Raw genomic sequence first — 16402 nt, forward strand, 5'->3', positions numbered from 1 at the left:
TTCCTGGAAGGAGTGCCAAAACACCACCCCCTCCTTCTCCGCCGCCGTTAAATCGACCCCAGCTACAACCCGAAAATGCTGCAACACTGGCGTGGGGAGACGTCAGCAGGCTGTGCTGAAGCTCATCAGCTTGGGGGACAGACAGCACACTGCCTCCGAGGTGAGGGATGCCATCCTGGATGATATGGCAATGTGTTTTTCCCCGCTGCACCTGGGAAAAGGCATTTTTGTCGTGTGTGATAATGGACCGAACCTGGTAGCGTCTCTCGAGCTTGCCAGCCTCCAACACGGTCCATGCCTGGCCCACGTTTTTAACTTATCGGTGCAACGGTTTTTAAAAACGTACCCCAATTTACACAAGCTACCAGTTCAAGTGCGGAGCTTGTGCGCCCACTTTGGCAAGCCTACAGTAGCTGCAATACACTCCAGCAACGTCTAGATCTGCCTGAACCACCGGCTGTTGTGCGAGGTCACCACATGCTGAAACCCTAGATACCATATGTTGAGCAGGGTGTGTGAGAGACCTTTGATGGAGTTCCATCTCCAAAACCCAAGGGTTCATCAACATTAGCATGTGCTCATCGCAATTCCTGATATGACAGCTGCGTTAAGCAGGGTACAACGCAGACCAGGCCCAAGCACCAGGAACAGGTGTTACAATGGCTAGCGGATAATGCTTTCAGCTGCTTTTCCACCAGCCAGTCAGCCACTACCTGCAGTCATGTTCATACCCAAGAGTCTGCCCCTCCTTCCTCCCAACAGGCCTCAGTGATGATAACAAGGCACAGTTGCCATCAGGGCAAGCTGTGGTTATGTGCGGTTTGCAGTAAGGGGAGAGTGAGCAATTGGAAGAGGAGTTGGTGGACAACGAGATCACTGACCCGACATGGACAGCGGTGATGTCTAGCGGCGAAAGCAGTGTAGATGTGGAGGCAAGCTAAGCAGGAAAAAAGGTGGCTAGAGGCAGAGGCATGGACAGGGATGATGTCTAGGGGGAAAAGCAGCGTAGATGTGGATGCAAGCACAGCAGCAAAAAAGGTGGCTAGAGGCAGAGGCATGTCCAGAGGCAGCAAGGCCAAAGATTTTCCGTGTACTAGCCACTCGTGCAAAACTCGCCCATGTTGGCAGACTTATGCAAGATCTCTCCGTGTCTTTGAGGAGTCCACCAAGAGGGTCAGCTGTGACGAAGCACTCGTGAGTGTAACAATCCTGCTCCTGTGTGTAATGCAAGAATCCCTCCTCGCAATCAGGGATAACGCATTGTACGCTGAGGAGTCGGGCATAGGAGCAGAACCATCCCAGCAGGATAGTCAGTGCACACTCCTGTCTGCCTCACAGCGTATATTGATGGAGGAAGCGGAGGATGACGAAGTGGCAGATGATCTCATTGTCACACAGGAGGCTAGCGGCACCCCCTGGCCAAACTACTGCCACTGAGGGGCCTAGTGTCACCAGGAGGGACAAGTATAGGCACATGTTGCGGGAGTACCTGGCCGACCCCAGCCCCGTCCTCTCCGATCCCTCTGTGCCCCACACTTATTGGGTCTCCAAGTTGGATTTGTGGCTGGAACTTGCGCTATACGCCTTGGAGGTCCTTTCCTGCCCTGACGCCAGCGTGCTATCGGAAAGTATCTTCAGTGAAGCCGGTGGCATCATCACAGATAAGCACAGCCGGCTGTCAGCTGACAGTGCTCACCGGCTGACTTTCATCAAAATGAACAGCCAATGGATAGACCCATCATTTACATGTCAGTTACATGACAAATTTAGTGCGATTTGCACACTTTGCAAGTCTAAACTGAGTAGAGGCTCTGAAAAGATCAACCTTACCACCTCTTGCGTGTGCTGTTATTTGGAAGGCAGGCCCTGGGCTCAGTGGGAGAGAGCAAACGCAGGACAATCTTCGCCCAGCGTTGCAGACACTGCCTCTTCCACTGTTTATAGTGCTGGTGCTGCAGTCCAGACCACCAGCCTGGACACCTACACCTCTGTCTCTGACACTTTGGCACCATCATGCGCCTCTTCCCAGCCACTCCCCATCTCCCAGGCATTTCATTGCAGGCAGAAGTACAGCGCAAGCCACCCACATGCCCAAGCCTTCAACGGCCTCATCTAAAAACTGCTGGCCCTGGAGATGCTGGCGTTTATGCTTCTGGATACCCAGGCCTTCCGTCACCAGATGGCAGCTGGGGCACCTCCCTATGCTGGGCCTAGCCATTACTACTTCTCTTGGTGTGCTGTCCCCGCCTTGTGCCTGCACGTGTCCCATAACATCAGAGCTCCGTGCTTTGCTGCAAGGTCCACTTGACCACCGACGCATCAACAAGTGCCTGCGTTCAGAGATGCTGCTTCTCTTTAACGACAGGCTGGGTGAATGTAGTGGAGTCTGGGCCCGGGGTGCAAACTAGGGCAGCCTATCTCCTCTCCTAGCCCAAAATTCATGGCAGGGGTTCACTGAAAGCCTACTCTTGCTCTGCAACCTAGACCCCAGCTATGAGCTGGAAACGCTGTAACACTGGCGTGGGGAGATGTCAGCAGGCCGTGCTGAAGCTCATCAGCTTGGGGGACAGACAGCACACTCCCTGCGAGGTGAGGGATGCCATCCTGCATGATATGGCAATATGGTTTTCCCCGCTGCACCTGGGCCCAGGCATGTCCGCGTATGTGATAATGGCCGGAACCTGGTACCAGATCTGGAGCTTGCCAGACTCAAACACGGTCCACACATGGCCCACGTTTTCAACTTGTTGGTGCAAAAGTTCTTTGAAACCTACACCATTGTTCCTGATATACTGGTCAAAGTGCGGTTATTTTCGTAAGTGAAAAGTATCCTCTGCTAGGCTGAAAACATTCAGAGCACACTCCTGTCATCTTTGCACTGTTGGCTGGCGGATGAAGACGAGGGGGATGAAGTGGCATTTCATGTCACTGTACCACACGAGGCTTGAGGGTGAAGCTCAGTGCATCCCATTGCTTCAGCACGGATGGTGTGAAGGGGAGTGGAAAATGGAGGAAATGGAGAGTGACCCTTACAGTTGGGGGCAGCGAAGTCATGCCAAGTAACACACTGGCACACATGGCTGACTTCATGTTGGGTTGCTTTTCAAGAGACAAAGGCATAGTTCACATCATGGAGAGCAAACAATACTGGATTGAACAAAAAATTGGATTGAGCTTATATAGCTTGACTGAATTGCTGTGTATCCCAGGTAGGTTTTGGGGGGTACAACATTAAAAACAGGTTTGACCATACATGGCTTGAATGAACAGCTGTCTCCCACTTAGCATTGGGGGGTACAGCATGTGGAAAGCTGGATGTTGCATATATAGACTGACAGAATTGCTGTGTATATTACTTAGCTTTGGGGGGTACAGCATTAAAAGCAGGTTTGACCATACATGGCCTGAATGAATGACTGTCTCCCACTTAGCATTGGAGGGTACAGTGGAGGAAAGCTGGATGTTGTGTATATGGACTGAATGAATTGCTGTGTATACCACTTAGCTTTGGGGGGTACAGCATTAAAAACAGGTTTGACCATACATGGACTGACTGAACGGCTGTGTCTCCCACTTAGCTTTGCGGGGTACAACATTAAAAACAGGTTTGACCATACATGGCCTGACTGAACGACTGTGTCTCCCACTTAGCTTTGGGGGGGTACAACATTATAAACAGGTTTGACCATACATGGCCTGAATGAACAGCTGTCTCCGACTAAGCATTGGGGGGTACAGTGGAAGAAAGCTGAATGTTGCGTATATGTACTGAATGAATTGCTGTGTATACCACTTAGCTTTGGGGGTACAGCATTAAAAACAAGTTTGACAGGGGCCATACGGTGGCTCAGTGGTTAGCACTGCAGCCTTGCAGCGCTGGAGTCCTGGTGTTCAAATCCCACCAAGGGCAAAAAACCATCTGCAAGGAGTTTGTATGTTCTCCCCGTGTTTGCATGGATTTCCATCCCATATTCCAAAAAAGACATACTGATAGGGAAAAATGTACATTGTGAGCTCTATGTAGGGCTCACAATCTACATTAAAAAAAAAAAAAAAAAAAAAAAAACAAGTTTGACCATACATGGCATGACTGAATGGCTGAGTCTCCCACTTAGCATTGGGGGGTACAGTGGAGGAAAGCTGGATGTTGCGTATATGGACTGAATGAATTGCTGTGTATACCACTTAGCTTTTTTTTTGGGGGGGAGGGGAGAGTACAGCATTAAAAACAGGTTTGACCATACATGGCATGACTGGATGGCTGTGTCTCCCACTTAGCTTTGGGGGGGGGGGTACAACATTAAAAAACTGGATTGAGCTCTTATAGCGTGACTGAATTATGTGTTTCACATATAGCTTTTGGGGGGGGGGGTAGACCTTTAAAAATTGGATTGAGTGTACATAGTCTGACTGAATTTCTGTGTCTCCCAAGTAGGTTTTGGGGTTACACACCGTGGATATCTTGATTGAGCGTACATAGCCTGACTGAATTTCTCCATCTCCCACCCAGGTTTTGGGGTTACACACCGTGAAAAACCGGATTGAGCGTACATAGCCTGACTGAATTTCTGTGTATCCCACCTAGGATTTGGGGGTACACACCGTGGATATCTGGATTGAGCATATATAGCCTGACTGAATTTCTGTGTATCCCACCTAGGTTTTGGGGGTACAAACCATGGATATCTGGATTGAACATACATAGCCTGACTGAATTTCTATGTATCCCACTTAGGTTTTGGGGGTACACACTGTGGCTATCTGGATTGAGCATACATAGCCAAACCTAATTGCTCTCTATCCCTGTTTTGGGGGGACACCGCCTGGAAAGCTGGGTTGAGTGTATATCACTGGACTGAATTGCTTTGTATCCCTATTAGGTGTTTGGGGGGACACTGCCTGCAAAGCTGGGTTGAGCGTATATAGTCGGACTTAATGCTCTGTATCCCTGTTAGGTGTTTGGGGGGACACTGCCTGCAAAGCTGGGTTGAGCATATATCGCTGGACTGAATGCTCTGTATCCCTGTTAGGTGTTTGGGGGGGCACTGCCTGCAAAGCTTGGTTGAGCGTATATCCCTGGACTGAATTGCTCTGTATCCCACTTTGGCGTTTGGGGACACACACCGTGCAAAGCTGGATTGAGCGTCTATCGACTCCTCTCCCTGCAGTATATAGCTCTGAAAAGAGCTGTTGTTGTTCTTCCGCTTTTCCCTGCCTATCTGAAGCTGATCCCTATCTAGCCCTCAGCAGCATGTCTGTCCCTATGTCTAAAAGCCGGAAAATGAAATGAAGATGGCGCTGACTATTCTTATAAATGGGAAGTCACATGTTTTCGGCAGCCAATGGGTTTTTTCAATTTTTTTTCAATGCCTCCGTTGTCGTAGTTCCTGTCCCACCTCCCCTGCACAGTTACTGGTGCAAAAAACGTGCGAGGGAAGGTGGGAGGGGATACGAATTTTTACTGCATATGCCGCATGGTGTTCGATTGCAAACTAATACCTTGAACGGCCTGATATTCGATCGAATACCTATTCGATCGAACGGTGTTCAGTGTTCTCTAGTCGGCAACCTATTTTGTATGGGGGGCCAATTTCAAACTAGTACTCAGTGTGCCACACAATAATTGTAAGGATCTTGACCTACTACTACATGAAAGTTATATAACGGAACCCATAACTGAAACAAATTTGTCATTTCAATGTCATCCTTGCCCTTTTTTGGTGGATACAAATTTTAGCTGAACATGGGGGTAACAGTAGTTTGCAGTAAGTCTGCTTTGTGGGGGACATAGGATGTGCCTAACACAGCCTGGTCTTTTTATTGAAGAGATCCAGACAAATCTTTCCAGCTATTTTGAAATTAATAGGTAATTTTACCTGCCATATTATACTTTGCACAAGTAATTGCTAACCTCCGACTAAGCTACTGGCACAGACTCTAGAATATCACTCCTCATGCCCACCCCTTCTCTCCAGGACACCATCCATTCCAGCACCAGTGCAGAGATTACTGATCAAAAGCATCAAATAACAGTAACAAATCACTTGGCTTACACCATAGTTGGGCTGGAAGGGCCAACTTTACATTAAAAGACCAGGAATAGAGAACATGTACAAAAGCAAAGCATTAAAAGGGTATTCTAACCTCTAGCCTTTCAAGAGGACCTGTCACAAAGTACAAAATATAAATGCCATACATGATGCTGCTGTGTTCCTGATCAATTTTTCATTTTTATTTTTAAAATCCATCCGTTCAAAAAAAGATATGACCCCAGGAACAGGAACCTTTGTTTTTTCCCCATCAAAAAGAAAAAGTCAACACCCACTTGGTAAATAAGAGATAATTTACAGAAAATCTTCCAGGTGCCATATCTTTTGAATGGGTCAATGGATTTTAAAACATAAAAACATGAAATGCTCAGGGAGACAGTGGTTATCGCATGATGACATTTAGTATTTTGTAACTGGTAACAGATTATCTTCCATAGATAATAATGTGGTCTTATTAGATTTTATTACTTTAAACCAGGGGTCTCAAACTTGGCTGGGCAAATGGGCTGCACCCAGAAAAAAAATCAAGCTGAATTCCTTATAAATTCTATACAATATTAATAATGCCAGCAGCAGCCCAGCACAGTCTATAGTTCCACAGCAGTGGTCCTGCCCCATACAGTTTAATTTCCCCCTAGTAGTGGCTCCATACAGTTTACTGTCCCCCAGCAGAAGTGCAGCCTACAAGTTTAGGAAGCATTCACACTTGCGCCCATGTCCGCCCATTGTGTCTCTGTCCTATTCCCCATGGAAACTGCATAGAAGACGGCTTCCTGGCAGTCAGTTTTAAAACCCATCCATTTGAATGGGTTTTGAAAGCAAACCTCCGGTGTCCGTATGCAGCATCTCTATGAGGAAACTGTTTTTTTTTAAGCCGGACACAAAGTCCTGCATGTCCGACTTTGTGTCTGGCCAAAAAAAATTGGTTTCCCTGCTGAGATGCTGCATATGGACACTGGCGGTTTGCTTTTAAAGCCCATACAAATGTATGGGTTTTAAAACTGACCGCCAGGAAGCCGTCCCCTATGCAGTTTCCACAGGGAACAGTATGGAGACCCAGCGGGCAGACAAGGACGCGAGTGTGAACGCCCCCTTAGAAAGCTATAGATTCAGGTCAGGGGTTCTTTTCTCCCTGGGAAGACTGCGGGCCATAGTTTGCTGCCTCAGGGGCCGCATGCAGCCCGCGTGTTTGAAACCTCTGCTTTAAACTCTGCTCATCTGTAATTCTGCAATAAACAGTTTTACTAGTTATGTTTTATTGAGCGCAATGAGTAAACATCCACCAGGTAGGGAGAAATGTGTGTTATCATTCACTTGTGAATATGAGAACTTCCAACACAGTCTGACACAGCCACTGCTAATCACATTTGGTTAAAAAACTTATAAAAGGTAACACAGTCAATTTATTACATTTTCAGAAGCAACAACAGAGAAATGGAACAACACCCCAGCTCAAAGAAAGGATGATGAGAGCTTTAAATGATAAATAAATCAAAACCTTTTTCTTCAAAGTACATTTACCTTCGCTATCTATGTCATCACTGTTGGCAAATACATCATCAAAGCCATCATGTGTAAAAGAATCCTCTTTATCAAGCAGGTCCTGCATGGAACATGAATCTCCTGAAGATCTGCAACCATAGTGCTTGCTCTGATAACGAAAAAGCATTCTTGCCAGAACAGGCCCCAGATCTGGAAATTAAATACAAATAAGGTGTAGCCATTACAGAACATAGTAAGAACTTATTCACATATCAGCTTTTTTTTTTTTTTTTTTTTTTTTTACGTCAGGGTTTTCCATAGACAAGACACAGACCCATACATTTTTATATCCAACTTCCATAGAAAATTGGAGCTCTGTAGAATAAAATTGGGGCATGCCTTATTTTTGTATATTTTAAATCTAAAACATGCCCATGGAAGTCAATGGGTCTGTGAGACACAGAAACATCATAGAGATGACAAGACATGGTTATTACAAGTCAGGAACCCTAATGGAAGCCATGTACCTTGTATGCTTAAAAATAACATTTATTATATACTAGTAGAAGGACCCAGCTCCACATGGGTATATTTCATTTTTTGTTTGTGTAGTGACCTGTGGGGAATGTAACAGTGGCATCCACAGTGCCCTGCCCCTTTAAAACTGACCTACAGCAGTGGAGAAAAATGGCTGGATTGTTATGGAAAAATAGAGTAAAGCTCTAATGTGTGATGGTGTGTGCTGAACGGTGTATCTAATCTCTTGATGTTGGAAAAAGCAGTACACCATGTATCGGTCCACACTGGGACCTTTCTCAAGTGCAGCTTGCAAGTTGCACTTGAGAAAGGTCCCAGTATGGACGTTTAGATGCATATATATTTATTTAGGTGGTGAAATAAGTATTGAATGCAGCACCAAGTAAGTAAATAGATTTCTAATGGTGCTATTAACATGAAATTCTCACAAGACATTAGTAACAATCCATCCGATCCACACAGGCAAAGAAATCAAGCCATAGATTTCCATAAATTATGTGTAATAATGAAATGACTGAATTTGAATGAATTTAATCCAAATTGAATAAAATTGAAAAAAAATAAAAAAAATAAAAAAGGTTGATTTAATATTAAATGCATTTTTCTTGTGCATATATTACATGAAGAAAAGAAATGGAAAAAAAAAAAGTTATGATGGCTGAAATAGAGAGATGAAGAAAAAAATAAAAAATAATAGCAGTCCTTTAAGATTCACACAGTTCCTGTAATGAGGAGGCTAAAACTTGTTTAAAGGGGTTTTCTCCCTGTTTCGGCAGTTTGCCTGCTGTCTCTTATTCTAACTTCCTGTATTTCTCCCCATTCCCCCAGTTTGCTGAATGCAGCTTGCTGAACAGGACACTATGAAGTATCACAATACTTGTGCAGATCAGAAAATATGATCATACTTCTAGAAAACAGACTCAATGTTATTTGTGTGTTTACAAAGAGAGATAACAGACTTGGCTTTATCAGCAAACTGCAACTAGCTTAAGTAATTGTCCTGCCAGCAGAGCTGTAGATAACAGTGAGAGCAATGAGTGACATCACTTGTGCTATCACACAGGTACAGCACAAAAACAAAGCAGCATTTCTAAAGCAATATATTTAGGAAAAGTATTCAATTTACATAAGCTACCAATATAGATAGGATCCTTGAGATGGGAATACCCCTTTAAAAACAACACATAAATAAGAAACCTACCTTTGTTTCCTTCATGATCTACTGAAGGATTTTTTAGTGTATTTTGTTTCTCTGTGAACAGTGGATTAAGCCATGAAGGTTGTATTTTGCCCATATGAAAACCTCCAAGGCAAATGCTGTTATTAGTTGCATCTAAGCCAAGTTTTTTTAACAGCAAGCTTATGATCTCATTGTTGCCATTCTTAATGCTCACTTCGAGGGCCTTCCGTGAATCCTGTTCATTAACTCCATGATTTAACAATAACTCTACAAGCTTAGCATTGCTTCCCTTCTCACAAACCTATTGGAATAAAGAGAATAATTAAGTTTGGTTGTGCAAGGTGAACAATCCCAACATCATGACGACCATTTTAAATCTAAAGTCTAATTCAGCAATGGGCCCTCTAGTTCCCCTGTGCTCTGCCACAAACTTCCACCTGACCATTGCCAATGACTCACTCTACAACAGCACTTTCTTACGTTCATCTTCATCCATTTACCCCATTCTTCAAATCAGGTCTATCTGTTTTTTCTTGGTCCAATGCTGTTTTGTTTTTTTCAACGTTTAAAACAAACAAAAAAAAAAAGCCAATTTCTGCTGGACCACAACTTTATTCAGAATAGTGGAAAAAAACCCCTCATTCTCCTGATCAATAGGGCATAACTTGCTTTGATGAGAAAAGCTATTTAACTACTTCCGGACCACCCATTGATTCATTACGTCCAGGTGGTACACACACACACACACACACACACACACACACACACACACACACACACACACACACAAAATGTATTTTAATGGTAGAATCCTTTTAAAGGCAGTTTTTTTGCACATAACACATGAAAATTAAGAAAAACACCCCAAAATATATGACCGAATTTCTTCCGTATTCCAAAATGTACACTTTGTGGGCTTAACCCTATGTACAGACTTGCAGATATTTTAGGCCCATTGCACATTCAAACAAGATTTGAGTTATCAAAGCAATTGAAAACCATAAATGACACCATTTTATAAACTAGACCGCTTAGGGTACTCATTGAGGGGTATAGTGAGCAATTTGACCCTATAGCCATTTCACAGATTTTACTAACCTTGGGAGGTGTAGGTTAAAAATTACTAAAATGTCCCTTTATCCCCAAAGTTTTAATTTCCACAAGGGGTTAAAGGAGAAAAAGCTCCGCGCAGTTTATTAAACAATTGCTCATGAACGCGGCAATACCCCATATGTGGTCAAAATCTGCTGTATGGTAACATGGTGGGGCTCAGAATGGAAAGAGCACTATTTGGCTTTTGGAGGGCAGATTTTGCTGGAATAGTTTTCAGGTGCCATGTTGCATTTGCAGAGGCCCTAAAGTATCAATACAATGGAAATCCCTCATAAGTGACCCCATTTTAAAAACTACACCCATCAAGAAATGTATCAAGGGGTATTATCATTTTGAGCCTAAAAATACTTCCCAAAAATTAATGTGCAAAATGAAAATTTTAATTTCTAAAGAAATATTCCATTTCAGTGCCCAAAACGTTGCGCCCACTTTGTGTTGTCAGAGACCTGCACTTCTAAAACTATTAAGTGGGCCATCCCGAGGGGCAAAAAATTATATATGTGGGTGTACAATGCTGAAAGCATCAACTGATTCTCTATTATAGATTAGAGGACACGATTCAGATCCACTTCCTCCATCGCTGGCAGGATCAACCAGGTACTGGGGGCACCAGGCAGCCTGGGGTCACTAGCCAGACCCCAAGCTGCATATTACTGATAGCGGCAACCCCCAATTTCGCCGTGGGGGTGTGCTGGGAGGCATACAGACTTGGCAAAACCACTTGTATGTTTGACGGCGGCATCCAAGGGGTTAAAATGTCCAGTCGGAGCTGAGCTAACACTGAGCAACAGCTAACACCCGATGCCCGTCAAGGGGGTCTCTGAAGGCCGGCTGTATTCTTAAAATTGGCCGGTCTTCAGAGACCATGACTGCTGGCCATAAATTTACGGCCGGCGGTCGTTATCCGGTTAAATACAAGTGTATGGGACAGACTATCCCTGGCAATGCTTAGATCATTGCAAGTGGCAGCTTTACAGCCTATTTTCTATTCAAAGGAATTTAATTAAGATTATTAAACATGATTATATTACAAACTATCTGTGAGCATTTGAAATGCTAGCATCCACCCACCTCATGGATTGTAGGTGTGTGAGCAGGTGCTTTTTAAATTAAATGCTGCAATGAGGTCTGCCTGCATCCTGCACAGAGCTATGTTTAATCTGAGTAAGGCCCCGTTCCCACGGAGTAACGCGGCGCTCATTCTGACAGTAAACACGTGTCAGAGTGAGCGCTTCAAAACAGAATCCCATTGACTTCAATGGGTTCCGTCTTACACAAGCTACACATTGAAATGAATGTGAGGCTTTTTAACCAATTGATTTCAATGTGTTACGTGCGTTAAACGGAACCCATTGACATCAATGGGATTCTGTTTTGAAGTGCTCACACTGACACGTGTTTATGTGTCAGAATGAGCGCCGCGTTACTCCATGGGAACGGGGCCTAAGAGAGACCTTTTTTCTGCGATACGTAACCTGTTCTCTGCCATTGGTGAGGAACAGGTTAACAGATGCTGTAATTGATTTAAAGAGGTTGTGCAGGCAAAAATGGGAAGGGGGCAGTGAAAAAACACGTCCTGGTTCTGGTGCTCCGACGGCGTCTCCTGGGTCACTTCTGGAGGTGTGCTGTCCAGTTTTACCTGGACAACTCCTTTAAGTTATTCAACACTGGCATGTAGCAGCTCTGTGTCTGGCCCATCACTGTGCTGCAGTGATGCAGCTAGGTGTCGAAATGTGGGAAAAATTCAAAATGTAAGAATGCTTATGCAGACATCTATGATGCCTGTAAAGCAGAGGTTCTCAAACTTATTTTGTCTACCGCCCACTTCGAGAATTAATTATTTTCTAGCGCCCTCCCAATTTTTTTTACTTTACTACATCTTAAGAATCACAATCGCAGTCATTATACAGTTTGACAACTTTTGGACAGGAAACAGTTACTGTCTAGTCCCCTATATGGCGTTACACGAGGAAACGCGCGTTAAGCGTAAAGGAGCGGTAAAGTTTGTGTTAAAAGCAAAAAACAATTTTAAAGGGGTAGGCTCATGAAGCTTGATCTGCCTTCTAAGCTGCCTAAAAATCTTTCTCCCTGTTTGCTTGCGTTAATTAGCCCCGCCCCCAAATTAGTGTCTAGCTCCGCCCACCACATAGCGTGATCCTATGGGATGACTGAAGGGCCTGTGATGTCATCAAAAGGTCCTGTAGACTTGGATTTAACTTGTACGGAGTTTCCTAAAGGACCTGGCTCCTCTGCCCACTAGCAGCCTGCTCTATATAATAAAGCTTTATCCTAGTGAACAGAGAGACCAGGTCCTTTAGCTCAGTAGGATTTAGACTGCTTTATATAAGAAAGCAGCACTTATTCCACACACCCCCCTCTATCTCACAGCAAGGAGCTAGGTGATGTGTATGTGTGGTGCAGACACAGGCTGGCTCCGTACACTCAGCCCCCCCCCCCTCTCTCCCCCCACACAGCAGGGAGCTACGTCATGTGGCTCCCTCAGCAATGAGCAGGGGGCCAGGTGCTCGTGTTCATAATGAAGTGAATAAAGTAAGATAGTGGACAAACAAAGCAGTTTTGCTGAAGCAGTGTATTTAGGAAAAGTCTTACATCCACATTCACAAGCAGTATAGATAGAATCATTGTTATGATACCACCTCTTTAAATTAGCCATCGCCCCCCTAATCCGCTTCAACGCCCCCCAATCTTCTCTGTGCCCTTTACTGCCCCCCTATAGGCCTCCAGCGCCCACAAGGGGGTGTTATCGCCCACTTTGAGAAAGACTGCTGTAAAGGCATTACTGTGATCTCAGTCTTTGTCTCTTTTATTAACTGGATGCTGGATTAAAGCTTCTCCCGTTTGACTTTTCACACATTTATAGCAAGTCTATGAGTTGGCGTTTTCTTTACATGCTGTTATTTGAAAGATCATGTTACATTGATACTTCTTTTACATTGCATTTAAATAGTTTTAAAAAAAAAATAAAAAAAAAATAAGACTGAAGAGAAAACAGGGATAAAACTATAGCGTACCTGAACAATTAAAGAGGTATGCTTGGCTTTCTTATTGACATCCGCTCCTAGCAAGAGTAAAGCTTCCACGATGACCATATGATTTTCTGCACAGGCCTTCACGAGCAACTTGTTCTTTAAATCGTCTTCTAGGGTCATTTCAGCAAAACAACGATAGCATAACACCTGAAACTAAAACATGGAAAACCATCTCATGACAACTGCAGTAGAATTATTTTTCCATATAACAACAGCAGGACTGTGGCGCTGGTAAGACAAATTTCAAAATGCATCTATGTCTACGAATCTTTTTTTTTTTTTTCTAATTCTACGACTCCAACTTAGACTCCTTCGTAAATGGTTTACCATTTTTTAGCACATTTTGTCTTTAGTAAATCATCTCATCTATAGGCATGACAAACAGAAATACAGGGTGGCCATAAAATAACCTCAGGTGTTTGGAGTCGTGTGCAGGCTGACCCAATGGACAGAATTGCCTGAAAATTTGTATGTGTGCTAATCAAGGCATGGGGAAACGGACGGCATGAAAATAAAATTTAATACCAAAACTCCCCACCAGGGGATAATGTGGCGCTGTACAGAGAGCGTGCGGCGCAAAACCCGTCTGTCGATACTTGGGGATGTCCCATTTGGACCACCAACTAGCAAGACTGTTCGATGTGGCCGCCATCATGCATGGTGAGCATGGTCATCCTAAAAATTTTATTTATTTTTTTTTGCTGATTCGAGTATAAGCCGAGGGGGGCTTTTTCAGTACAAAAATTGGGCTGAAAAATTCAGCTTATACTCGAGTATATGCGGTACATAATCTCCAGATCAGTTGAATGCATTGACCTTAGCTATTCATTTTTAAGCAATTAATAAATTCTTATCTATTGTATTATGAAAAAATGAACTATTTCATTTGAAAAATACAAAAAAAATTGAAATAATGTTGAATCACCTTTTGGTTCCGCTTGTTTGCCAAGCAAGCAGAGATTTGGTAAAAAAGTACAGTGTCAAAATCTTGGAGCTCTAAAAGCTTTGCAAAACTGTGCGACAACTTCATGAGTGTTAAAGAAGTCCGAAATCCCTGAGAAGGTACAAAAAAAGAAGATTTACAACCAAATTATACTGAGTAATACACTATATGCAGTAGCTAATAACACATAGCTTACCTCTTCTTGTATCCTGACAGAATCTTTATACCGTTGTAATGTGGAGACTAAATGATTTGACAGTAAGTGCATTGTTGCAATGCATAGGTTTTTTCTTGTTATTAGAAAGGACAAAAGAGAGATACCAAAGTACTGGATTTCTGAAAAATAACCAAAAAAAATGTTTAACAGATAAATTTCAAATAAGGTCATGTTCACATATGTATTAAAGGCACTCCATTGCAGATTCAGTAATTATTATTATGAAATAATAATAATAACAATAACAGACCAAAAAAATCCTGCAATCATCTGGTAAAAAGATGGGACACCAAAACTGATAACTAGCCCTTGGGATTCCTTTTTGACCTTCACACAATTGACGTTGGGATTTCTGTTTTTTCGTTTCTACAATGGAACAGAAAAAGGGAAATCCCAACAGAAATGTGAACACAGTGTAACTCACATATAAAGCTAAAGCAACATTTTACATTGAAGAAATTAAACAAACATACTATATGAAGGCCATACAGTATTTAGTATTAGTAGGGGTGAGTGGTTGAATTAAATTACTTAGAAAATTTAACTGCCCAACCAAAAAGTATAGATAGCTTTCCGTATATGGTAAGCTATACTCAATGTTTGTCTGGTGCATACGGAATCCAGCACCAAACGCGTTGTTTTTTTCTTAAAACTTAGCCTTTAATTTCAGTGGTTAAAAACCATACATCATGGAAAATATTACAATTCTTGCTATCACATCAGGAGATGATAACTGACGCGTTTCGAGGACTTATGATCCTCTTAGTCGTAGCCTAAGTCCTCGAAACGCGTCAGTTATCTCCTGATGTGATAGCAAGAATTGTAATGTTTTCCATGATGTATGGTTTTTAACCACTAAAATTAAAGGCTAAGTTTTAAGAAAAAAAACAACGTGTTTGGTGCTGGATTCCGTATGCACTAGTTCAACCACTCGTACCGTTGGAGTTTTTGGATCCGGGCATCCGCGATTGTTTGTGGACACCACACCTTATTAAGTCTATGGACATCTTTTTCATCTGAACAGAGTGAGTGGGCTGTGTTTTTCCTTTTCCCCGTACCCCCTTTTGTGTTGCAATGTTTGTCTGGACTTTACCTGTATAAAAAGGAGTTTGAAGGGGTTGAGGAGGATTAGAAAATATGGTATAAGGAAAATGTTTATCTTTGTTCCGTGTTAGACAGTGGGTAGGAAATATAAAAAAAAAACAAAGAAAAACTTGGGAGTCTTCAGTAGTTGATACCTTTTTTGATAGCTAACTAATAATGATGGTAGATTACAACGTTTCAAAGCTCTCGGCTTCTTCTTCAGGTATATCTAAAAACAATTCAGTGGGCACCCTCACTGAACAGATTTCTGGATGGGTGGAGGGTACTCTTAAACCCTTAGTGAAGGATACAGCCTGCTACCTTCAGGACACCAGACTTATTAAATAAACTATCCACTATAGGTCCTATCCCAGAGGGAACCATCCTGACCACCATGGATATAGAATCCTTGTACTCCAACATCCCACACCAGGACGGTGTAAACGCCTGCCAGTTTTTCATGGAGAAGCGAGGTATGAATGCTGAATCAGTGGTGAAACTCACAAAATTCATCCTCACCCACAATTACTTTTCTTTTGATGACTGCATCTATCTACAGCAGACTGGCACCGCAATGGGAAGTAAAATGGCACCATAGTACGCTAATCTTTTCATGGCCAAGCTTGAGAGTGACTTCCTATCCACCTGCACCACCAGGCCTACTATCATTTCATTGACGATATCCTAATCATTTGGACTGGGTCTGAACAACAGCTGAAAACTTTCCATGAACAATTCAACCAGTTC

General features: G+C 43.1%; 1 protein-coding gene across 1 annotated transcript in view; it reads right to left on the reverse strand.

Moving 5' to 3' along the window:
• Nucleotides 1-16402, reverse strand: part of LRRK2 (leucine rich repeat kinase 2) — a 170821-nt gene that overhangs the window by 105190 nt on the left and 49229 nt on the right. Inside the window, exons 17-21 of the mRNA XM_075274148.1 lie at nucleotides 14552-14691; nucleotides 14338-14466; nucleotides 13395-13565; nucleotides 9271-9550; nucleotides 7572-7742 (exon numbers count right to left, since the gene is read on the reverse strand). Of these exons, the coding sequence (XP_075130249.1) occupies nucleotides 7572-7742; nucleotides 9271-9550; nucleotides 13395-13565; nucleotides 14338-14466; nucleotides 14552-14691 (891 nt within the window). The remainder of the gene's footprint in view (nucleotides 1-7571; nucleotides 7743-9270; nucleotides 9551-13394; nucleotides 13566-14337; nucleotides 14467-14551; nucleotides 14692-16402) is intronic.

The sequence above is a fragment of the Leptodactylus fuscus genome, chromosome 5 (assembly GCF_031893055.1).
Source record: "Leptodactylus fuscus isolate aLepFus1 chromosome 5, aLepFus1.hap2, whole genome shotgun sequence".
In the NCBI taxonomy this organism is placed as follows: Eukaryota; Metazoa; Chordata; class Amphibia; order Anura; family Leptodactylidae; genus Leptodactylus; species Leptodactylus fuscus.